Raw genomic sequence first — 25,927 nt, forward strand, 5'->3', positions numbered from 1 at the left:
CTACGCTCATTGTCCATTTTATCATCTCCACTTCCTGTATAGGTGCACTTTGTAGTTCTACAGTTACAGACTGTAGATGTAGTTAATTGAATGATCTACCACCCAAATAGTACTTGCTCTGTGAGGGTCCATGGAGGTCCTGACCACTTAAAAACAGGGTAAAAGGGGGCTAACAAAGTATCAGAGAAACAGATGGATAAGCTGATAAAATGGACTATGAGCGTAGAAACAAGGAGGTGGTCATAATGGTATGCTGACAGTTTTGAAGGTGTAAGGTTTATTAGGAACAATATACAGCATGTGTGCTCTGTTGCTTGGATCCTAATTGGAGAACCCTTGCGAACAGGAATTCAGTTGCATCTGTATTTACGCTGGATACACAGGCTACGGCAAATAAACCTTGAAATCACAGCCTGTAAACGAAGTGGCTCCTCATGCTTCCAAATCACTTTCAATTCAGTGCAGTCTGAAAATTTCATCACAGAATGTCACGCCTCACTTTGGCAAACACGATTCAATTCTCTGTCTTCTTCTCTATCTTGCGCAGTCACCTCCAAAGGGCGCCACGATTCCGTACCGCCCCAGTCCCTCACCGGGAGCCGTGCTGCTCACTGGAAATCAGGTGAGGACTTCAAAACCTACAATGCATCTCTGCCATGTCACACCCATCCCACTGTCTCACTCAGTCATAACCTACCACGTCTTACAGCACTCGTCAATAGTTTGGACACACCTGATTATATATTTTATAATCGTAGACATTCTGACGCTTAAATGAAAATTTCTTCTAGGACAAATATCAGTGCTGAGGGAATTCTATGAATTAAACAAGCCAACTAGTTTTTATTTAGAGCTGAAAAAGTTAATTAAGCCTCCAATTAAAAACACATCGTCGCTCTCCAATGAAAACCATGTATCTCCATTTTTGTAGATTTTTTGTTTTCTACATCATTTCAACACACCAGCTGTCCTTTACAGTGGACCAATAGAAATGCTCTAGAATCACTTGGAACAAAACCTTTTTAGATTGACTTACATTGAAAGGTAAGAGTTTTTGACTTCTCCTGTAAAGTAACTGTATTGGAGATACTTGGTTTTCATTGGACAGCGATGATATATTAATAATTCCACCATCTTTTGGATTATTAGGTCTTTTGTTTTCTCTTTTATTTTGCACAACTTTTTTACATGAAAAAGCCAAACTATGTTTTATTTATGTTTTAGTGACCCCTTTATTTTATATAGAGGGCATTAAATCAATGCCATATCATGCTAATATGATTTTTACAAGAAATAATTAAATATATGATAATCTTGCATCTGCCTTATTAAAAACTCATTTGAATAGTGTATGTCCCTTGTGAGATAGAAACATGCTTAAGTATGTCAGTAGTGTACTTGAAGCACATAGAGGTTAAAAGTACATTATATTACTTCATGTATTCATATTTTATGGAAATGCATCTAATAGTACTTTTTCTGCATTTTTAAACCATTTTTCAAGTTACCTTTTAAATTATACTTCATTACGATATAAGGAAATTAATATATATATTACAATACTTAAGCACACTTAAATGAAAGTATATTAAATTTTCATAACATGAGTATATTACTTAAAAGTTTATTTTAAAGCAATGACCTTTTTAGTATACTTCAGTACATATTAGTTGCAGTATAAGTCACACTAAATACGAAATTCCAAATACGCTACACCCAAAACATTTAAAATATATTTCATGTGTAGTAGAACTTGTCTTCATTGCAACATGAGTTGTTCCAATTTAGAAAGTATTTTAAGTAAGAATTTAAGTATGAATAAGCTGAGTTTGGTTATTGCTAATAATTTATGTAAGTGTGTAAGTACACTCAAACACATGTTTTATTTGTTGAATATATTTAATTGTATTTAGTGATATTGAAATCCAATTTAAAAAGCATTTAAGTGCATTTCAGTTGCAGTATAACTCCAGAGGTAGCACTGAAGGGCATCATTGCTTCCAGTAGTATATTTTAGTATATTCTAAGTGTAATGTAATGCATTCTAAGTGTATTAGTTATTTCTACAAATTACACACTTGAATTCACTTAAGTGCTAAGTTGTTCAAAAGAAGCATTCAATATAGTTGCACTCACAGCTTAATTATAGTATAAATACATTTAAATATAAGTTTTCATAAGTTCCAAAATAACAAATTGAGTAATTAATTCCATTTTAAATAAGTAATGTATGTTTAAAGTGGAAACATTACATTATGTACTTTTCATGTTAAATACACTTTTGAAAAGTACACTTAAATGTATTTTTCGTTCACTCAGCTCTCTTGTGAGGTAAATAACTTTGGTGGAAGGTCAAGAGTTAGTTCGCAGTTTTCACTGTTGTTGTAAAATGTTGAAAATAGGAAAAAATAAAGAAAACTCAAATGATAAGTTTTAACCCCTTAAAATCTCAACTCGCTTATTACATACTTATTATTATTATCATTTAATCATATTTAGTAACTACAGGGACTTCAGTGCAAACCGACCTGCCACCAGGACCTGGCCATTTCAGTGGGTAATAACTTTAGTTTCTGCAGTATCACTGTTTTTTAATCCTAGTCATGGAGTTTTGATTAATTTAATCATTTTTCTGTTCTGGTACATCAAGTTCCATTCAGGAATCAGTTATAGAATGGAAATATTATTTTATTTTCATGGTTTGTGATGTAATGTCCAGAATTGTCATCCTTTGGTCGTTCAGGTTTTTGTTAGCTCTTGATATCAGAATAAACAGGAAAGGTCAGATATGCAGTCTCACATCTTTTAATACAGAATATGAATTGTAATAACATGAATACATTTAAATAGTACACTAGAACAACAGTAATAATTCTTTTTAAGAAGAAGTTGTCAAATTTGAACAAAATTCATGAACATGAAGCACTGTAGATAGCGATAACATTGATTTCTTCTTTATGCAAACCGCTATTTCAGCCGATTTTAGCCGTTTTTCACAGCAGCCATAAAATGCAACTTCAGCGTGTTTGAGGGGCCTTTTAATATTTTTTATTCAAAATATATTTTTACATCTAATTAGATTTTGAGGCATTTTATTTAATTATATTTATACAAATCAAGTCGATTTCTATTCTGCCGGCATGACCACAAGGAGGCGTGCAGAAAGGGTTTAAACTGTACAAGCGCAAGCAGAAATCATCGTGAAGCACTTGGAAACAAGCTCACAATATACTATACTGTAAGACATTTAATGTTAGACTGATCATTATCATTATGTACTTGACCAGTGGGTGTACCTCTGATGTACACCGTACTGCTCTGGCATCTTGAAAGCCGCTAATTTAGCGTTCTAACATTAACCGTCTTACAGATATTTAGGTGGTTCCTGACTCTTGACTCATCCTGTTTGTACACATTGTCTCGAGTAACTGTTTTACTCGCTGAATTATCTGGCCATCTCCACTCAATAACTCACCCCCTAGACTAAAGTGGAATGACTCTAATGTTTATTCATCCTGGCACGGCTATTCATTACCAGCACGCCTATGCATGAAACAACAGTAACATTAAGATCAATCAGGCTCGTGAATATTCATCATCATTACAACCGCTTTCGAGCTGTTCTCTGGCTGGAAAAAAAGAGAGGCTGCGAGTTTGAGCGCATGCAGCTGTGATAATGCCTAACTTTGATACGTCGCCCTATCATGACAAGCGAGAGATTAACGTCTATCAGAGAAAATGAATGTTCGGGGTCTTTCCTGTTGGGGGGGTTGTTTTAGTATGGACATGTTGGCATTCATGGCACATTTGTGAAAATGATAACAGGCTGGCACTGATGATGATAATAACGGTTACAGCATTGATGTGACAAATGAAAGCCTCAATATGTGTTTTTCTCTCCCCATTTTACCTTCTTAAGGTTTTCGAAGCTTCTGAGTTTGGCTCTCACCCTCTTTTCTCAGTGGCTCAAGGAGCTCTGGATCTGCAACAAGTGAGTATCACCATAATAGAAATGTCATAAAAGGACCACGCTTGGACCTGACCAATATATTGCATAATTCTGTAGGAGTTATGTGCTAGAGGAAGCTTTGGCGTCAGCAAAAACCTCAAACACACTTTAAAAAAGAGACAGTTTGACAGTTACTACACTATAAAAGTTGATATCTAAGACTAAACATCTTAAACCTGGCCAGTATACCTAATATTTCTCATTATTAGAAGGCCTGGGATATTATTTAACCTATTTCTATACATTTTTACTTGTTTTAACTAATTTGACATGTTTTGAGAAATAATACAGACAGTTTTGTTCTTTGTAAGATTATTTGAAACAAGTAATAACAAGTAACATTTGCCAGTAAAAAAAACACTTTCACCAGATAAAATGACTTGAAGGGGAATGCCACCTACTTTTCAGAATTTCTTTATATTTCAGTGGTTGAGCTGTAAAAAAGTCATTCAGAGTGGTTTGATGTGAAATGGTTCATTGTAGACGGAGTTACTATCTCAGATTTCTTAACGGTGGTGGTGAACCGGGGTCATGATGTCCACAACACAGATATAGCCCTTTTTTACCATCCAAAACCACCAGTGAACCTACAAGTTTTATAATTGCTAAATCTGAAAAAAAATGTTTTCCACCATGAATTGATTTAAGAAGTACATTTTGAACCAAAATATTTTCTTAAAGGTATTGTAAAACAGTGTGTCAGTGTATTCATAACTATGTCATGTAAAAACTTTCTGTGACAGGCCTGGTAGGAGCGGATATCTTGTTCCCATCACCACCACTGGACGTTTCTCTAGAACAGTGCATCTCACATCAAACCACTGGATGTTTACATCTTAACCTGAAAATCTGTGGAATTTCCCCTTAATACATGTATAGAAATAGGTTACATAACATCATACTCTTCTTACTTACTTATTAAAATATTAGATACGTTGACTTACTCAGACATTACTTTGTTTAGTGTGGATACATTTATTTCTGAATTAGAGAATTTACTCGTAAACATGAACACAAAAAGCCATTATCCCAAAAATGTCAAATGCACTAAGAAATAAGATTAGTTATTTTTAATTCACATAAAGGAACAAAAGTGAGGACAATGCCAGGAAGCTCCACCCTCGACTTTGCAATATTTCCTTTGGAGTTTCTGCTGATTGAGTTTAAGAAATTTGTCAATTTAGAACTCATAATCATACCAGCCAGTAAAGCACTACTTAACTTAGATTAAACCGTATATTGTTATACTATTTGTAATTTTTGTCCATGAAAAATTATATCAGCTAATATTATCAGTTAAAAGGGATTTTTAGCTGATTAAAACCACTGTGATGTTCTCCTATTGGTTGGGCCCTTAAGCACACTTTGCTCTGCATATTTATTTTCTAACACAGCTGCCTCTGAATAAGGAGGCGAACCTTCATTCTCCTGTAATGCTTCTCGCTGCATGTTGCAACCAGTCTCTTGAGCCAGAGAGAAACTCTGCACAGAAAAGCTTTTGTTTGCAGACTGGCATTTTGCTTTGAGTTAGCGCATGGCTTTTTCACCCTCCTGTTCCTGGCTTCTCTGTTTATTAGAGCTGTGCGTGTTCCTAATTTAATTAAAGTCCTTGAGAAGGATGTGTTTTACAGCAGGTATTTCAGGCTGCTTTCAGTATCTTTTTCCCTGTGGGAAAACATATTGAGTTATTTCACATTCATTTTGTCTTCTCTTTAGAACTTGTTGCATTTTCATACGTGCTTTGATTTTTTTGAAGGATTAAAATGGGTCATGCTCTGTTTTTGTTTGAACTACTGCTCCAAGTTCTGACATTTGTGTTCTCATATATTATGCATGAAAAGTTAGAGGACAAGCGCGTGGTGTGAAATATCATGTAACAGACATTATATGACGTGTTTGTGAGCTTGGTCTGTATCTGTCTGGGCATTTTGCTGACCAGAACATATGCTGTCAATCTGGTCTGTTTCTAATAAAAACAAATTATGGAGGCCATAATGTACCATTACAGGCTAACACACCCCCTGTTCAGCATTCAGGCTGTAGAGTTAGTTAAAAAACAGTTGCTAATCTAAACTAAACAATAATAATAATAATAATAATAATAGCTGAAGCGGCTGGCCTGGGAATCCCTGTAGCCTAGAAAGACTCCATGGGCACAGGGAAAGGTCCCCCTCAGTGCAGCAGGTCTCGTAGCTGCTGTGAACTACAACAAACAAGTATCCTCTTTCTGCAGGCCCCCTAGTGGCCACTCCACTGGTTTAAAGGAAATTGCATTGGATATTTTTAATTAATGTAACATTTAAATATTTTATCTTTTAAAAATCTGTTTAATAAGGACACTGTTGGCTCCCTGCGTGTGAAATGCTATGACTCTGTTGGGCTGCTAATGAGCAATGAGGGGTGAAAGGGGACCCCTGCTGTAAAAACAATGCACATCTCTCCACAAAGACTGCCATGTCGAGATGAAACAGACCATAGCTTTCTTGGTATGAAATAATAAGTCTTAAAATCCAGTTCACTTCCTTTTTTAAAATCAAACATTTTCATCAAAATCTACATTTATATATTCAATCAGTCACATTGATGAAAGCACCTAGTTCAGCTGAGGGATCTCCAAAACAGTCGGCCGCTGGAAAAAAGAAGTTAACTTCACTATTAAAGACAATTGAGATAACCTTCCAGTTGAGGTAGAGGTTGTGCACATTAACCCATATTCATTAAGCATTTCACAAGAATTCTGATAAATATGGGCCATTGTGTAAAGCTCTGAAATCATGGGACTGTACATGTGAGTGTGAACCGGGCTGCTGGGACTAATGGAGGGAGTGTTATAGGAGTGGTTAGTGATAAAATCAGCCATTCCACAGTTAGCAGCTAAGCACATGGGAGCAACCTGGGGGGGCACAGAACATAAAGGACAAGTTTGCTTGTATGAGTGTATGTATGTGTACTTGGCCCTTGCTCTCACTGATGCTGGTGATGCTCTTATCTGACTACAGCTAAAACAGGGGAGGCATCTGACCCGCACAGACTAACACACTCACTCACACACACACACACTGACTGATGCGGGGACATGACGCGAGGTGGGCCAAAGCTTTTGGCAGCGTCCAAAATGAGTTCAGATAAGTGCTGCCTGGCAAGAACCTGGGGACTGTCAGCATCACAGTGGCTCTCGCTAATGAAGGCACTGCATGAGTGCATTGAGTGTGTGTATGTGTGGGTGTGGGGGGGTGGGGGGGATTACACTGTGCTAAGTGCCTCAGTAAGGCGATTAATGCTTTTACACATTATTTACGAGGGTGCCGTGCTTAGACAGCAAGAGAAGAAAAAGAAAGAGAGAAATAACGGCAGTAAATAAATGAAGTCGTTTAAATGGAGTACCCCCTTCCTTTCTACTCCCTAACCTACTTTGACTGAGACAGGTAGTGATAAACAGAGGAAAATAATACGCTAATAAAAGGAAACGTTTCCGGTTAGTTAGATTAGAATTAGATTGCTGTACGGCACATAATATGCAAAATCAGCTCATAAACAAACACTAATCATGTGTGTGGCTTCTTTGTTTTTCTAGTTGCATTCAAATTATAGAAGGTTGCCACCTCCAAATCACAAGGTTACTTGTTGGTAAACTTGCTGGTACATCAGTGTTTATAAGAAAGAGCCTGTTTAGAGTGATTAGCCTCTTGTATTAGTCATTAAAATCATGAAACATGCATTAAAACACAATGACAGGGGAAAACAATGAAGATCTAAAGAAACTACAGCTATATTTTAACTAGCTCAGGCCTTTAAATGCTACTGAATTGAACTCCGAGGAGAAACTCACAACATGAGCCGAACTTAAGAAGCAGCAAACGTCTGTTAAGTCAAGCCAGTGGACGTTTTCCCTCATATTGATAACAACTTGGGAGGCGCTGTCAGTGTTGGGAGGGGTTTTGGTTTATAAATGTGGCTTGCAGAGACAAGTGCATTTACAATTGTCTCAGGCCACCTCCTGAAGTATTCAGAGTGAGATTTAAATATATTATACATGGGTCTTGGGGACATTTACACCTGCATTACAATGTGGATAACTTCAGAAATATGTTCAGATTTACTAAAAGAGGCTCTAAAGTCCAACTGTCTACTGACATTTTGCTCCTGTGTGGCTAATTTAGCAGCTTATCCACTAAAAACTTCCAAGTGAAGGAACACAGGCATAACTTCGTAATAGCATACGGGCAGTGCAATTTAACTGTGTTTGACTCACATGCTTGTTGTATGGAAGCCTGGTTTCAGCAGGTTGGAGAAGCCCTTTCTTTAGGGTGGTATGTGGAGTACAGAAGTGCTTCAGGATGCAGCCAAAACGTTTCTTCTGATGCTGGTTTAAATTTACTCGTGAGGCTGAAACAATTACTTTTTCTTGAGATTTTGACCTAGTAGGCCAAAATGATCAAGTTATTACTCTTTGGGGAAGTTTGTGATTATTCTGACATAATAAGTAATTATTTCAGGATATAAGCTATTATTTTGACATTATGTAGAAAAATTGAGACAATAAATAATTAGTTTGACTTTGCTTTGAACATTTTTTAGAGGGTTGGTTTTCTTTTTTAGAGGGCTTGTTATCTTTTTAGAGGGTTTGTTTAGAGGTTTGAGCTGAAGCTTTGTGCATTTAGAATTCATGCATTATTGTAAAATACCTGTTTAAAAATACCTGAGAGCTTCCTGCTCAGTTGAGAACTGTATGATTGAGTGCTTCCATTTAGCTCTGTGCACGGCATCAATCAGTGCCTGTGATGTTTCTGTAATAGAGGCCACAGTGTTAAGTAACAAAGTAGCTAGTGATTTAGCAATTTCAATGGCAAAAGAGTTACAATAGTTTGCGAAAGATCATTTAAACACCCAGACGTTTCGACTCTTTGCTGAGTGTGAAATACACCCACAGTGTTAGGATTTGGTGCAGCTTTTTCATTCATGTGTTTTGTGCTTTGAGAAGGAAGCTCTTATAAATGAATATGCAATAAGGCCAAAGCACAAAGGAGCAGCTCCTCCCCTTTGGTCTTATTACAGACACTAAAGAGCTGTTACCCCTTTTAGCAAATCAAGACCACTTTTTAACACCAAAGCAAGATTTGCGGTGGTAAATATTGGTAAATCATAATTCATCATAATTCTGATAGTCAAGATGGATGAAATGACCAGGTCTAATATCCAGATATTTAAACACACTCATTCCTACATACAGAAACAATGAAAAGAACCAGTGAAGAAAGAAGGAGATGTTTGGGATGAAAAGAAGAAGATATGATGGGCTGAGATGGTAGCCCCCCCCCACATACACACAAGCTTCTCTCAATCTCCCGTGGGTGTCTGAGCCCCCCACCCCCCAGAGGGAACATGCTCAATTCATATTGAAAAAAAGCCTCTTCTTCTAACTTTCTCCTTAAAATCTGTGACCAATCGTACTCATTAACTGAAGCGTTGAGGAGAGCAGACTGGGCTTCCTCCACAATGTGGCTTGTAATTTGTGCATCGCTCAGTCTCTATAGCTCTCTTTCCCCTTCTCATCTCTCCTGCTGTCTCTTTTTCTTTATCCTGCTCTCCATCCCACTCTCTCTCCATCTCTTTTCCTTGCTCTCTTTCTGTCTCTGTCTCTTTTTTTCTCACACTCTCTCTCTCTGCAGTGTGTTTAAACTTTTAAACAGGCTTATACAAGAGCGCCTCTGGGAATAGCACGTAGTGCTCCCTTTAGCCGCTGCGTCTGCTCGCTGAGCTTCGTATTCTCTTTGATGCCGAGGCCCCGAACTCAAAAGTTCTTCGATACGAAAGTGAGCCTCATGAGAGCCTGCAGTGGCGTCTGGAAAGCTCCAAAGCGGGCACAACCGACACAGGTTGACTCCACAAAACCTGTTCCAGTTTTGTGAAGAGGTTTGTGTTCCACAGCTGTGGGCAAAGCTCAACTAACAGAAACTGGACTCCAGAAACTCAAAGGCTCCGTTTGCGTTACACCTTATTCCTCCACTCTGATTTTTTGCTCAGATTTGATCTGTCCACTGGTGGTTCATGTTTGGGTTTGTAAATGATTGACTGTTGGTAGTGTGAACACATCTCTGCCCTGAATGGATCTGAAGCTCAGCTAAAGCGACTTTGAATTTGAATCTGGCTGCACTCTTCCGTTTTGGTTACGTTTCTCAGACGTGTACAGGACTGTGCAAAAGTCTGAGACCACCCTTCATTTATTTCATTCCAAGTCAAATTTAGGTAAAGATTCATTTTCAGAAGATATTTCTGAGGAGCTTAGATAGGAGATAATCCACTTGTGTCAGGAAGGGGACAGTCAAAGAATAATGAATAAAACATCCTGTACGTTCCAAAACTGCAGTTTAAAAACTTATTTAAAGAGAAAATGGCACTCCTTACTACCATGTAAGACCTAGTAGACACCGAAACTGCACCCATTAGATAAAGAACATGTAAAGCTTTCATCTTTGAGAGAGAGGAGAAAATCAAGATGCTTCAGATCTGAAAACATCCACAGGGGTTTCTGTCCATCCTTGCACCGAAAGAAGATGACTCTGCGCTGTGGGTCTGAAAGGATGTGTAGCTCATAAAAAGCCCTTACTAAGAAAAGGAGACAGACACATCAAACAAAGAAGCTGCTGGTGTTCTCAGAACAATGAACTGGCCCCAGAACCTTGACTGAACTCTGGAAGTGTGGAAAAATTGCAGATTTCTTTCAAGAACTGAAAGCAAGTCTCCTGAAAAGATATGGCATTGTTCGATGCTCTATGTTCAAAATAAAGGGGTCACTAAAACATAAACATAACAAACCCCAAAAAAACATGTCCTCACTGTCGTTTTCTGTTTTTCAGGCATACACTGTACAGAACCAATATGGCATTCCACATTCAGAGGTAAGGCCTGTGAAGATTAATTGCTCATCCTTGCTCCAAACAACAGATCAGTTTACAGTGAGACATGACTCAGCTGTTCTGATCTACATTCTAAACGAACACCATTGCAAATCTATTTTTCTTCATACTGTGTTTAGAAACAATATGCTGTTAAGCTGTGGTTCATATCCAGTCTACAGGATTTATAGTACCTGTCAAAGGTTTGGACACATCTGACTGAATAGATGGTTTTTCATGAACTTAAAGGCATTTTCATGCAAAGGCTTATGCTTAAGTGCTCAAAATTTATTTATAAGACAAATATGCAGTCGTATGCAAACGTTTGGGCGGCCCTGTTCAAATGACACATTTTGTTGATTTTCTAAGTGAACACATCCTCTGCTGGGAACACATTACTGCACATTTTAATGCGCAGGTACTGTTTATTTTGCTGCATTTAACAAAATAGGGAAAAAATATGACGTGGCCTGTTATGGCACATTTTATATTTTGTTATTTTTTTCTGATATGTTAATATATTGAGTTATATGTAAATGATGCACTAATATTTGCAGAAATATCCCATATTTCAGTGTCTTTTCTGTAGAAGATGTGTATTCATTTTCACTCAGACATTGAACAAAATATGGAATTTGACTTGCATACAATTGTAAGTAATGGAGTTGATGTCTGTGTATCACTTCCAAAGCAAAAATATGAAATTTGAAATCCCCTTACAAGTACGACGGAAACAGGTGTGGATCTTCTTCTGTCCTGCTGGAAAAGCATCCCAGGTGGCTCTTCATGTAGCTGCTTGAGAGAATGCCAAGAGTATGCCAAGCAGCATCAAAGCAAAGGGCGACTATATTTCAGAAGCATCTAAAATACACCACTAATGCGGTGACTGCGTCATTCAGTATGTGTTTTCTAGTATTGACGTCTTTGGTATTATTGTAAACTGTAATAAAAATACAAACATAATAAGTAAATAAATAAGTAGATGTGTTCAAACTTCTGACTGGTACAGTAGCAGTCATGCATTCATTCAGTCATGCATTCATTCTCTTTCTGTATATCTCTCTCTCAGCTGGCCAAGCTACACCAGTTGTCCATGCAACAGGGTCTTGCACCAATTGCCCAGCCAGCAGCTACCCCTGTCCTGCCTGGTATGTCTGCCCAGCTTGCTGCCTTTTGCACAGAGTCACATAAGACAGAAAAATCTTAAAGAGGAATTCTTCTTATTTTTATGCATACATTTCTGCATAAAGTCATTCAGAATGAATTGATGAAATGCTGCATTATAGAGAAACATACCAACTCAGGTTTCTTCCAGTGGTAGTGATGGGAACCAGGCATCACAATGTCTACAATACAAACATAGTCATTTCATTTATTATTCAAAACCACTGAGGTTTTAAATGTAACATGGTTAGTGGGAAAACATTGGAAAATTTGACACTGACCGTATGTTTTTTAGAGGACTCTTAAGCCTAACAGTGGCCTGCTGTCTACATCATAAATGGATATTAAAAACACATTTTAGGCCAAAATCTTACTTTCTAAAACTATGTCTCCCACATCAGGCACAACCATTTCAGAGGTATTAGACATCTGGTTCCTGTCACCACCACTGTGAACAATTCTGAGTCTGTAAAGTTTCTCAAGACTGGAACATTTCGCATTCTGAATGACTTTTTATATTTTAATAATTTAATTGTGCAGAAATCTTGGAAAAATGGTGGAATTTCCCTTTGTCTGGTTGCCAGATTGTGCTTAAATGCCTGCGCTTCTCCTTTATGATGCCTCTGAGGTTCTTTATTTGGCATGAACCATGAATAGGAAATGGTTGGGAGTAAGCTTCACAATCTCATCCCTGTGAAGTTTACTGGAACAGAACTCTGTGACTTTCTAATGGTGAAAAGTCTAATGGAACTTCTTTCTGACCCTGCATCCCATAACATTAGAGTACATCTTAGGGTAAAGCACTTGGGTGCATAAATGTAGATGAAATGGACCTCTCAACAGTGTCTGTGCCAGTCTAGCTAATGCACCTGCACTCCACGGAGCATATGGTACGCGTAGATTAGATCCAGGAAAAATAGGTCCAGCCCTAGCAGGGATTTCACAGTAAGCACCAGAGGCTTTTCAAGACCAATTTCCAGCCAAGCCAAAGGATGGGATCTTCTCACCCTCCCAAGACTCGCAGACACGGGATATTACCCCTACATCATTCCAAGACATCTCTCACCATGTCTACCGATCCCTTGTATTTGTTTAGATACAAGCTCTTCCAAGCAGGCTCTTTCATAGTCAAGCGATTGGTAAACATTAAGGTAAATAAGCACTTTGGCTCAGAGAGGGGGGTGGGGGGGGGTGCGTCTGTGCAATTTCCGTGCATCAAAAATGAGCACAATAGCAGCCTCTTCCTCCTGCCGAAGCTAGGGGAGCATATCCCTCTTATGATAGGGCTGGGGAATTCGATTATGTTGGAGGTAAAAGCTCATCTGTCAAGTCAGTGTTTCAGTCTATTAAAAAGGGCTCCTGATGGGCAAGCAGGGAGCATAGGCTCAGGCCTTGGGCCTAGACAGGAAGTGCAGCAGATATTGTTAAACAGTAAGTGATAGCATCCAGGCGGCTGGAGAAGATAGCAAGCGTGCATCATGGTAAGGAGTTACACTATCAGTACTGGACAGTGCTGCTGAAAGATACCAAACTATAGAAGTCTTTCATTAAGTATAAAACTAACCCATTGATGCTCAGTCCTAGCTCTAGGCTAGTGAGATTGCATGCAATGCATCATCGCCTGGTCGTGGCCCCTGGCCATCGCCTGAAGTATGCATAACAACATCTCGATAAGCCAGAGGCATTTTGGAAACAAGTGCTGTGGACAGATGAAGTAAAAATTTAACTCTCTGGCCATAATCACCAGAATGAAAATAGAAAAAAGGAGCAGCATTAGATGAAAAGAACACTTTGCACAAGCAAGTGAAGCTGAAAAGAGGTTGGCTTCTACAAAAAGACAATGATCCAAAACACATAAAAATCCACCATGAGCTACTTCACAAAATATTTTGCAGGGTAGATCTTAAAAATGCTGTACATGCAAGATGGTCTAAGAATATTGCAGAGCTAGATGTGTTCTGCAAGAAAGGGTGAAAGGTGTTTGCAAGTGGCCATATTAGCCAAAGCGGAAGTAAGCACTGACTTAGTAGGGTGTCCACATGTTTTGCACAACACAGTTACTAATTTGTTAATCAAATTAGAAACAAGTATTATTTGTTTACTTCAGATGTTCTTTTTTTACTTCAAATACAATACATATAATTGAGGTGAGGCACACACACTGTGTCCACAATACATTTTTACTTTTCATATCGAGACCATAGCTTCCAAGCTTTGGAGAGGCAGTGTATATATTAACACAATGTAAAACAGTTCCCAATAAACCCCTCCAAACATCTTCAAATGATCTGCCACAGCCAGTGGCAAACTCTTCTCTCAAACAGTCAGACAGAAACTAAAAGGACCTGGCATCCATCAAGTTCCATCAGGGGATTTCAAAGCTCCAAAATATCATGCCCCATGTCTAGACTGAGGAGGGAACATTTAACATGAGGGAAAGAAAGGGTATAAATTTGGGATGCATAATGCAGTTGCAATTGTTTGCAGCTTTTGCAGAATTTCTCTTGGGCTTCATTAACTCAGTAACCCTCCTCTCTCTCAGCAGGCATGGACTCCAATTCCCAGACGGCATCGCAGGAGCTCCTCATTCCAAATGACGTAAGAGCCCCACATTAAGCCCTTTTTTTCCTCTATTTTCATGCTTTAATGCTTTTGAAACTGCAGTCTCATGGTGTTAAAGCTAGATTTTTATTTACTTATAATATAGAGTCTGAGCTGGAGATGTAGTCTGAGTAAATGTAGTCCAACATGAAACATCTGTTCCAGTAGCTTTGTGTTATAACTTGGTTTTGCAGGATTTGTAGCAGATTTCTGGCACATTACGTGAACAGCACATAGATAAGAATTATAAGTAGGACACAACACAAACAAAGGCGATGCCAATTCCTACAGGCACAAAATCTTCTGTGTGGAGGTAAATTTAATATATTAACAACAATGGTCCATCGGAATACACCTGTGGGCTTGTCATTGAAGAGGGTTTGGGAGTGTTCATAATATTACTGAGAGCGCAACACAGCCCTGTTAGGCCTCAGAGCACATTCTTCTTCGAGCTTTCCATATTTCCTTGCGTATAACCTAGATTCATCAAAGCGTCAACACAAACAGCCATCCATCCATCCGTCGATCTGTGCCTGTCCCACTGCCTGGCTCCCCCAGAGGAGCATCAGAAGGTTCGGGTTCAGTCCTGTCATGGTGGCTGACATACTTCGAGCTCCTCTGCTGTCAAAACAGAGCAGTAAATAAAGCAACCTCAGAGCCTTTCATCGAAGCCCCCATCTCACAATACAGCAGCCCGCCACTCTGGAGGATAGCTCAACATACCTGTCATGCCTACAGACTGGGACTCCCCCCTGCCCTTATGTCTCTCTGAGATCACTGGATTAATCTGCTGGCGCTGGGCCCAGCCAAAGGCTCTGACCACACTTGTTGGACCAATGATCCGCAATGGTGTACTGCATGCTTTGTTTTTTTTAAGGGCCCTGTTCTTGGACAGTGTAAACAATGCTTTGGGGGTATTGGGTTTTTATTAGTTGCGATGCATAGTAGAGGAGTTGTTTTGAATATTTCAGACAAGTGAACAAGTGCATCACTTGTTTTTTGTGTTTTTTGTGTTTGTAACCTAGATTCTCTTTTTTTTGTAAACAACTGATAATGAAACACTGACTTCCAGTTAAATGCTGGAATTCAATAGACCTAATTATTCTATAAACAGCATTAGAAATATTAACAGTACAATAATATAAAAAATGTACGCCGTACCCAATCATAAATTTATAAAACACCAAGGATTCAGTAAAAAGGATACGCCACAATGAATAATTTGAGTATAGTTGGAATGTCTGACTGACTCTTTCCATGCATATAAATAGAAACAATAAAAATCTTGACTAAAGAAGAAACAAGCACATTAAGGTACTGAGACTGCTTGACTCATCAGTCTTCAATATTCATGACTTCTAGGCAAGATCATCCTAACAATTCATGAATATATGAATATCTTGATGGTCATGTTATTTCAAATCTGCCTAATGCATTTGTTATGAAATATTACTACAGTTATGAACATTTGCAAATAGGTTAAAAAAAAATATATATATATATATATATATATAATGTTCCTCCACAAAGGGCCAAATTTCCTACGCATCCACATTCATATGCCCACAAAAAGACTATAAACAGGGAACTAACGTGGCATTTATTATTGAAATGCCCTTGCAGCATAGCGATTCCACAGCTAGGCGACATCAAACAGACATCAAACGGCTGGCAGACTAAGTTGTTTATCACTCGCAATCAGGTCTCACTCTCTGGAGGAGCTGCTTCTCCACGGCAGCCCACCCCTCTAAGTCTTCGGGAACATGTTGCAATTAGATTGGGATCAGACCCGGTGCTCGAGAACACAGCGACAGAGACAAGTTGTCGGGTCTATAAGTCTGACGACTGCCCAGTGAGCCGACTCAGAGAGGCAGCGAGAAGCCAGGAGAGTGGCCTCATCTTCGCCAGGCTGTGTCTTCCTTCAGCTCCCTGCCTTTTTTTGAATTACAAAATGCAGCAGGGATTCACCCGACAATAGACCCACCACTACCTTAGAACCGAGGGGATTTACCCTAGCTGATGTTATTTCCAGGGGGAAAATCTTTGAACGGCTTAGAACGGCTGACGTCAAAAAAGTTACGCGGTTTCAAGTCTCAGCTCTGCATAATGTGAAATATGAGTTTGTGGGACCCGCTATTGTGCCATCCTGTGTGTGTTAAAGATGGATGAATAATTTAGTTTCATAAATGCATGACTGTGGATGGACGGTGCTAAGGGGCTACGCCTGGGTGGTAGCGGGACCTGGCGATCTTCTGCCAAGCACTTAGACACCGACATAATCAGCTGAGCCATTAATAGCCTCAGGCACCAGGGAGAGCAGTGTGACAAATCAGGAGCTGCAGCGGCCATATGACTTGTGAGGAAAGGAATGCTCTGTGGGTGAAACAGACACACACACTCACTTGAATGCTCTCAATGTGAGGGAGGAGTGCAGGGGCAGGGAGGGGGAGCAAAAAAAAAAGAGGGAGCTGTCTGTCAGACGAATGCCAAACTGCCAGCGCATCTGCACCGGGGTCGCTTTATCATTGTCCAGGCCTGACACCAGGCCCTAAGGATCAAGGTCTCAGCACCCAGCCCCCTCCATCACGCAATAACCCATTTTGCTCCCAGGCCACAAGCAGAAGCAAACTGTCAGTGAAACCGCAGGGCTTCTACGAATTCAACCACAATCCATTCGGACTGAGCCATGCGCTGAGGAATGGGGTGTGCCATCCAACCTATCTTTTCAGCGTGGGCTGAAGGCTTTTCAGTGGCATATTACTGTATAAAACCCAAATGTGTTGCACACAGATGGTGCAAATTTATCATCCCAGCCATTTTTTTGAAGAAAAATAGATGCATCCACCTTCTTTTATGTTGAATGCAAAAAAAAAAAACGAGTTCTTTTTTTATGACAGATCTATGTTGATTTAACTAATCAGGCCACAGTTACAAACTACTATACCATTCTAGAAGCGTATTAAATACACTGTATGGCCTTAATATGTTTTCTTAATTGCCTCTTGAAACTTGCAAGGGGTAGTGGTTGAAATCCTCCCCATGAAATGGGACAACCCTCAAATAAGGGTTAATAAATATTACTTCATTAACAGGCTGCTGTGTGCGCTCTGCAGGCGATCTTGCCCATCTGCAGTGAAAGCAGAGGAGGGTACTGTTCAGCAACCTCATTGCTGGGCTTTAGTTGAATTAAGAGCACCCTATGCCTTTAAAGAGGCATCAGAACTGCTCCACCATTTACAGTAGAACAGGAAAATTTAGCTAGTTAGTTAACTAAGACATCAGCATACTACTAGCAATTTTTATGCATGTTTTGAAGAAAAGGATCACAATATATTCAAATATTTCTTTGGTCGCTTGCGCAGCCGTCCTGCTGTTTTGTTTTTGTCTACCCGTCCATCTCATCAAACATCAGGACACCCTACCCTTAGGCTTGAACACGCAAACAGGGGTAAGGGCTAAGTGGTAGCAGCAAGGGGTGAAATGGGATTGGGCCTGAGTGACTACCATGAAACAAAAGAATAAAGTGCTGTTTAGCACTAACCAGTTCCTTCAAATCAAACAGATGACTGGAAAACAACACTGAGAATCTATCATGCCTCAGAAGGTGATGTAAGGAACAAAAGGTGGTTCTGGCCCCAACTATTAAATATATATTCCGCAGTCTAAGTTCTGAGTAATGTGCCACTTTTCCTGCTGCGCTCAGTTAAAAAAAAAAAGAAGAAGAAGACTGGATGAGTCAGAGTTCACCACCTGTTGTGGGTTCACACCAACCGCCTGGATCTGCAGAGCAAACACCGCTATTAACAAATGCTCATCACAGAGACAATGCTCCCCACTGCTGTCGCCTTTCCATTTCGGGTGCTGGTAATGACTAGACTCAGGAACAGCACACTGAATTAGGGACTGTAACACAGCACAGCAGATGTTAGTGTAGCAGAGAGCTAAATGGAGAAATTGCGTAACCACTGAGATCGCGCTCCTAATATGTGCTTAGATGCACGAGATATGGTCTGTGAGCTTGTCCTCGAACTAGAGTTTGAAAATCAATAGCCACTTAGCAGCACAGATGGTCCAGCATGGTCATCTTGCTTTACACATTTTGACAGGACTGCAGTTGACAAAGGATTGGAGAGATTATAGACTACATCTGACAGGTGATGCATTTCACACAGTGAGACCGTTTGGATTAAAGGATGGACTGAAGCTTCCCCTTAACATTGCTCCAAAAAAGATGAGTTCCAGAGGTTATGTAAAAGCATACACTCATGACTGCGTCTGGTTACATGGTACAGGGCTATATTGACAGTTACAATTATACAAAAAAAAATTCAGAAAAAATCAGAATCCTTTATTAACCCCAGAGGGAAATTGCAGAATAATACAGATTTTCCAAAATAAAGGGTTCTATTGTGTATGATAGGTGCAATTGGCATATTCTTTTAGAAACTCAGTTTTTTTCTTATTATTTTTTATTGTGTTACATTTTCAAAGAATATGGATATTTTTCATTAGGTTTGCAGTAAAATAGGATAATCAGTAGAAATATACAGTAGAAATTTCCTAAATATAGAAGAAGAAAAAAGTATCACTTAAACGGTGTCTTTACAGGAAAAGGCAAAAGTATTCTCTACTTTTAATGTAAATGTTAATGCCTAAGGCTTTTTATTCCAAGCGATTTTGGAGCATTTCTGTTGGTCCAAGAAGTTTTCACACAATGTAAAGAGCAGCTGCTGGGCTTAAATGATGTAGAAAAAGAAAAAAAATGCAGATTCTTGTTAAAAACCTTCATCCCTTTGTCTTTATACCAAGACATGAAGCTCAGTGTTGCAAGATATACACGTAGTATTAGTAAATAGCTGTTTTAAGTAAGTCAAATTTTTGTCTGCTTTGTCTTTATCTGTCTATGAAAGGCCACGTTGAGCAACATACGTACCCACTGGGTGGCACTTCATTTTGAGCGGTCCTTTTTAGATGAAAAAAACACTCAGTTCACTCTTAGTAACATGCCAAACACTGACGAGGCAATGACAGGCAATGAACTTCAGTGTTACTTTTCAACTTTTTAACCACATTTGTGTGTGGTTCTTTTTACTTTATCCATTCTCTTCATTTCCTTTCTCTCCTTGCAGCTGATTGGTTCCATCATCGGCAGACAAGGTACAAAAATCAACGAGATCCGCCAGGTGTCTGGGGCCCAAATCAAGATCGGCAGTCAGCTGGACAGCACCAGTGACCGACACGTCACCATCACTGGCTCTCCCATCAGCATCAACCTGGCCCAATACCTCATCACATCCTGGTAAGCACCCCTAGCCTGGCCATTATAATGTGGCTTTTGCAGTTGTCTGACCCCATATGCTAATCCAGGATCAATGTCTCATCTTACCCATAATGCCTTAAGATAAGGATCCAGTTGGGGAAAGCTGATTCTAGATTACAACCTCAGGCCATCTGCTACTTGAGGCCTTCACCAATCAATAGCTCTTGTTGCGAAATAGGCTGGGCTACAGTAGCTTCCATAGCCAAGTCAGAAGCACTGTGCAACAACAAAGTGGGGGAAAGGTGGCAAGAATATGCCCAACCGAAGAATTAATTGGCTGTGTTTCAAGCCAGCAGCTTGTTAGAGATAAAGGAGGAGTATTTGGGCTGCCTCGTAGTCAGACTGTAATGCTGTCCCTCGAGATCTCAGCAGTCACAATTTGATCAATTTTTTTGTCAGACAAGAAAGGCGTACATTCCAGGCAGCTTCTGAGTGTTTCCCAGTGAAGATTTAATGTGATGATTTAATGAAACTGAGTCCGTTCAATGGCGATGCCTGTCATTTGCTTCTACATGCGTTTCAGCTAATAAAAGGGACTTGTTACACTATTTTAAGGAACACATTAGGCATTTATTACGTTTTTTTTTCTTTTATCCAGTAAAGCCCAAATTACACACTTCTAACTGGTTTATTCCCTAAGCATTAAGCATAATAGGAACTGTATTAACGCATAACTGGAGGTCTGTTGTGCAAAAATCATTAATAATTAGGTAGTCATGTGTTCTGTAATTTGGATTAGGGACACAGAGTTTCATAAGTTACTAACATTTCAAGATTTATTTTATATTCTAAAGTAGACATTTATTTTAAGACTGAAAAGTTCTCAGTAAGTCAATATTTAACATTTTTATAATATTTCTTTTTTTTTTACTTTAGTAGCACATTCGTTTTTCAATATGTCTTTGGAGGCATTCTGCTGTCTTTCTTTCACCTGATTTAAAATTTTTAAAAATTGCCTTACAAATTTAATACATATTTTTAAAAAAAAAAGGTTTATCAGTTAAACTGCAAATATTCCCAGCTTGTACATTTTGGCTAGTAAAAGGCTACGAACTGGTGCAAATCGACTTTCTGAAAACTTGTTTAGTGCTTTAACCTCTAATTAGTGCTGACTTAAAGTCTGTTTTAGAATATGGAACTTATTCAACTCGTATTGCTCTTAATAATAAACCCCAGAAGTCACTTGACATTACTTAGAACTTACAGGAATTAAATGTTGCCTAACTTTACACTAATTAGATGTAACGTCAGATGATTATGCTCTGTACTTTGCATAACAAGATGTTCACTGTGTTTGTGTATTTTTACAACACAATGCAATTATTACTTATTGTTCAGATAACAAACCTCCAATTATGTACTAATAAATACTAATGCATAAATGATTATAATTAAAATTTCAAAACTGGGACTAAATCCACCTGGATTAGCATGACAGGTAAATGTAGCATCCATAACTGAACATTAAATACCTAATCAAATGTCTCTTTGAAGTATCGGTCAAACCTAAACATCTGTCCTATTTAATTTCTAAAGCAATTATCTGACCGACATTCTGATATTATAATCCATCCCTTATTGCTGTGCTCAATTCCTTATGATTAACAACTGAATGTATGTGTTGCGGTATTTCCGGATGTTTTCAGATATTTGCTTTTATAGCTGGAGACCATATTATTCCTGAAGACAGTCAGATGTCAGAGTCATGTTTATTGGCCTCCATTCTGATTCAGCAGGTTCACAGAGCAAGTCATGAATAAAAAATGTATTCTTGTCCCAGGTGTGTTCAACAAGCAGACTGGTGCAGAGTGTCAGAGTCTTCCTAATAAGCACCTTATTATGCAGTTCAAAATGTGTTATAGTCTCCAGTATTCTGCGAGAAAACCAGAGCACGTGTTGGTTTTGAACATATTTTGCTTTCTGCAAGTTTTCTTTCACTTGTGTCTGATTTAGCAGTTTGTCATGAGTTGGAATGCTGTTAATTTGGTTTGTAAGGTAGTTTCGGGACAGTGAAGCCACGGCACTTTCACAATGTTTCATTAACAAGTTGATTCAATCAGACTCTTTCATCTCAAAGTGTTTATTCATGTCTTGGAGCTCCAGTCTACGAGCATCACCCCCAATTGGCACTGCTGTCAAAGAACGCTTCCTTCACCAGACGCTGCATTACAGAACATTGCATCAGAAAGCTCTGCATATTGAACACACCGCATTGTTTCATATTGTCCATTGACCTCAAAGTCACGAGGTCAGCGTGTGCCCTGAAAGCAAAAACACAAACATCAAGGTGGTAGTGCGTATTTTCACCTGCATTTGCAATGGACACCATATTGCCAAATGCATTTTCTTCTCTCTTTACCACCGAGTACAGGTTAAGGAAAAAATCCTAATGAATTTAAAACCATTTTGTTTCTTTTCCCTAAGCCCCTACCCGAGCCATCACCCCAAATTAAACAGCACCTCCCCCATGAGTGCCAAGGTCCCCCCTCAAATAATCTGTTGCAACCTCCAGCAAAACACACCTCTCTTATGATTTTTTTCTTTTCTTTTGTTTCCTTTTGTTTGTTTTGATTTTATTTTCATCTTTTCTCTCAATTTCTTTCTTTAACATGTCTTTTATTTAACCTTCTAACCCTTCTCCATCCGTGTCCCTTTCCCTCCACCCTCCTTCCCCACACCTCTCCTCCTTCCTCTTCCTGTACCTCCCTCCTTCCTTCCCTCCCTTCCTTCCTTCCTTCCTACCTTGTACAGTTTAGAGACCGCCAAATCCACCGCCCAGTCCTCCTCCATGTCGACCCCTGTAGACCTGAACATGAGCTTCACCCAGCCCGCCTCCCCTGCCTCGTCCTCCGCCGCAGCCCTGGCAGCGATGGGCGGTCTGCCCCACGCTCCCATCCTGGGCGCCCCCTATGCCCTCCCCCTCTCCAGCCTCCTGGGAATGAAATCCGTCCCCTTCCTGGCACTCTCCGCCCCCGCTGCCACAGCTGCTGCCGCCGCCGCCGCCGCCGCCGCAGCCCCGGCCCATGGCACGCTGGCCTCCTATACGGCCAAAATCTCCTCAGCCAACGGCATCAAGAAGCCAGAGCGCCAGAAGTTCGCCCCCTACTGACATCGCCAGAGAAAAGCAACGCACTTCTTGTTCCGAGACAAGAACTGGTGAGGAATTCCTTCAGCGGGCCTCCCCTGTTGCCCATTGTAGCCGTCTAGTCACGAAACCTTATCTTCTTTTTTGTTTGTTTTTCTTTTCCTTTTTTTCAGTTACGTAACTTGTCCGAAAAACTACTAAGACACTATAGCCTGTTTAGATAGTTCTATTTATGTTTTCTGGCTGCAGTAGCCTCGAAAGCCATAGCCTATTCTTAACCCTATGTTTTTCCCTCCCAACTCTTATTATATTCATCTATTGTCTGCTCTTATTTATTAATGATTACGAAATATTCCCACAGAAGAGTTTATAAAGTAAGACACTGGTGACTGATGCTAAACATTTATGTATCAGCTTTTATACAACGATGTCTGTGTATGCTTCTGTATACAACTTTCTCATTTTTTTAAGAATCTTTAAACGATGTATAAAAAAAAAGACGTTTTTAAAGAAGACAACATATTTAAACCTCGCTTTGTGTTACTTTTTATGTGTTTTGTCGCGTTTATTTGAAAACGAGTTATTTATTTTATTTATTACGAGCATTTTCTTTTGCGATCAATGTTTGTTTGCCATAACGACACTCCGCCCTTTCACGGTATGGGATACAGCCTGTCGCTCACAGAGACGGACTCGCAGAGATTACTGTCGAATGGAAAATGTTTCCATGATGTGGTATTATAACCTAATTACACACTGAACTTCCTAAAAGCTAGGACTTTTTTGGTTTTGAAACATAGCTAATACAGGCTAAATGGAGAGAACTGTGGATAGAGGCTAGTTACGTCTACTGATGGCTTACAAAGGCTACTATGCATGGTGAACGCCCTTGTCAGAACCTGAAGCTGCATGTTGACTCGGCCCACTCTCTCACATACACTAGCTAAAACAAACAGCAGCCTAGGAAACGGGCAGTGTAACAGCAAAGCAATACTGGACTAAACGTGCTGATCATACACATACAAACCAACACTGCAGACCTAGACATAAACGTGCATCAACTGTAGCTACTGTAATCATGACTGTTTTCATCCACGAGGGTATATTACGTAGACTTTAGTTCTGTTCTATTTTTGTTCCTTCTTTTTATAAATATACGAATATAACTCACTTATTTTTGTAAAGCCAGATGTTATGAATTGAATGTGGCCATGATGACTCACTGATTCATACATTTAGATGTGGTTAACTTTGACCCTGTGTTCGTGCTTGTTTGTTTTTGTTTTTTTCTTTTCACTAACATGTCTCACATACTCATTTGCATGAATTCAACTTGGCGTCTATGCAAAACATCTCTTGATGGTGTAACGAAGCATCCTGTGCCACGCATCATTGGCAGCCCCTCGAAGTCCACAGTTGGGTAAGGGCTACACAGAACAATGAGGTGCAGCACAGGCAAGGGCAACGGTGCCCTGAACTTGATGAAAACATGTGATATATACTATATGATATTTGTTGTATTCTCATTCCAAACCTTAACACGTAACCACCACGTATACTGTATAAAATGCCACAGCGTTACTATATGCCATGCGATATTGCACTTGAACATGATAATTCCACTATGGCCAAACGAGAATCGAGTGTGAAATGTTCAACTGCTTGACTACTTTCTTCAGAACGGTCTGTTTTGATTTGCACCCGGATTTCACGTCGTGTCGACTTGGCACATGTGTGACTCTTGATTTCGCTCCATTCATCAATGCCATAGAAAAAAAAAATAAAACTACTGTATTAACTTTATCCTGGTGATTCTCGTCATTCATCTACATGCAACCAACATGAGCGTTTTTGACCGGCAGTAGCCGGTTCTACTCAGAAATACGTGTTCACTGAAAATGCAATGACTGCTCTGTGAACTGATTCTTTCTTTTTTATGCAGGCTAGTTAGGGGGCGGCCCTTGTAGCTTTTTTATGCTCCTTAAAACCACAGGTGGTTCCAAAAACGCACTGACTCAAATTCTTCATAACTATCATATTTCATAAGCTACATTCAAAAGGGTGTCATATGAGGCTGTACATTTCCGGTCAGATAGATGGTGATGTCATTTTAAACCCTTATAATAAAAGAAGCTGAACTCACAATCTTTGTTTTCTACTGAAAGTCAAGCGTATAGCAATATGTGTGATCATAAAACATGTTTGGTTAGTTTGAGGGGAGCTTTTACAAAAAATAAATAAAATTAAATAATTTGCATTTATTTCATGCAGTTACTGAATAATTTGCCTTAAGAGTTGGTCATGTAAATTCAGATGGACACACCAAAATATAGCCTGGACCATAAGAGGTTAATGTCTTTTTACTGTTCAAATATCCACATATTTAAACAGTTCAAACATATCAGCAAGAAAATATTTACATTATTATGAACACAAAATTAACATGAGGATTCACATTCAGAACAAAATCTCATATCCCTGACTTTGGACCATTTTGGATCATTTCTATTGGTATTTTGACATTTTTGAGTGTAAAGAACACACACACACACACGTCCTATGCCGCTTATCCTTCTGTGTCACGAGGGGGGAGGTGACTGGGTCTGGAGCCTGTCCCAGCGGTCATTGGGTGGAGGGGATACACCCTGGACAGGTCACCAGTCTATCGCAGGGCAATAAAGAATAAATAGTTTCAAATTATGGAAGGAAAAAAAAGGGGATACAACTTTTGAGTGATTTTATTTCGCACTGCAAGCATAAGAAATGAACTGCATGTTCTGTTAACTTAGTCATTTATCTTTGTCGTTTAACAAACTACCGACTGACCTCTGGAACTATCACTCAGATTAGAC

At 39.4% G+C, this 25,927-nt stretch overlaps 1 protein-coding gene across 3 annotated transcripts in view; it reads left to right on the forward strand.

Moving 5' to 3' along the window:
- pcbp4 (poly(rC) binding protein 4) overlaps nt 1–24,878 on the forward strand; it is a 106,431-nt gene extending 81,553 nt beyond the window's left edge. Inside the window, exons 9-15 of one of the 3 annotated variants that reach the window (XM_017713314.2) lie at nt 548–622; nt 3,920–3,991; nt 10,867–10,908; nt 11,975–12,053; nt 14,612–14,667; nt 19,800–19,969; nt 22,742–24,878. In XM_017713314.2, coding sequence (XP_017568803.1) covers nt 548–622; nt 3,920–3,991; nt 10,867–10,908; nt 11,975–12,053; nt 14,612–14,667; nt 19,800–19,969; nt 22,742–23,099 — 852 coding nt within the window. In that variant the 3' untranslated portion in view covers nt 23,100–24,878. Of the gene's footprint in view, nt 1–547; nt 623–3,919; nt 3,992–10,866; nt 10,909–11,974; nt 12,054–14,611; nt 14,668–19,799; nt 19,970–22,414 lie in introns of all 3 variants that reach the window. The other 2 variants (XM_017713315.2, XM_017713316.2) reach the window with 2 other exon arrangements.
- The last annotated feature ends 1,049 nt before the right edge of the window (nt 24,879–25,927 follow it).

The sequence above is a fragment of the Pygocentrus nattereri genome, chromosome 21 (genome assembly GCF_015220715.1).
Source record: "Pygocentrus nattereri isolate fPygNat1 chromosome 21, fPygNat1.pri, whole genome shotgun sequence".
In the NCBI taxonomy this organism is placed as follows: domain Eukaryota; kingdom Metazoa; phylum Chordata; class Actinopteri; order Characiformes; family Serrasalmidae; genus Pygocentrus; species Pygocentrus nattereri.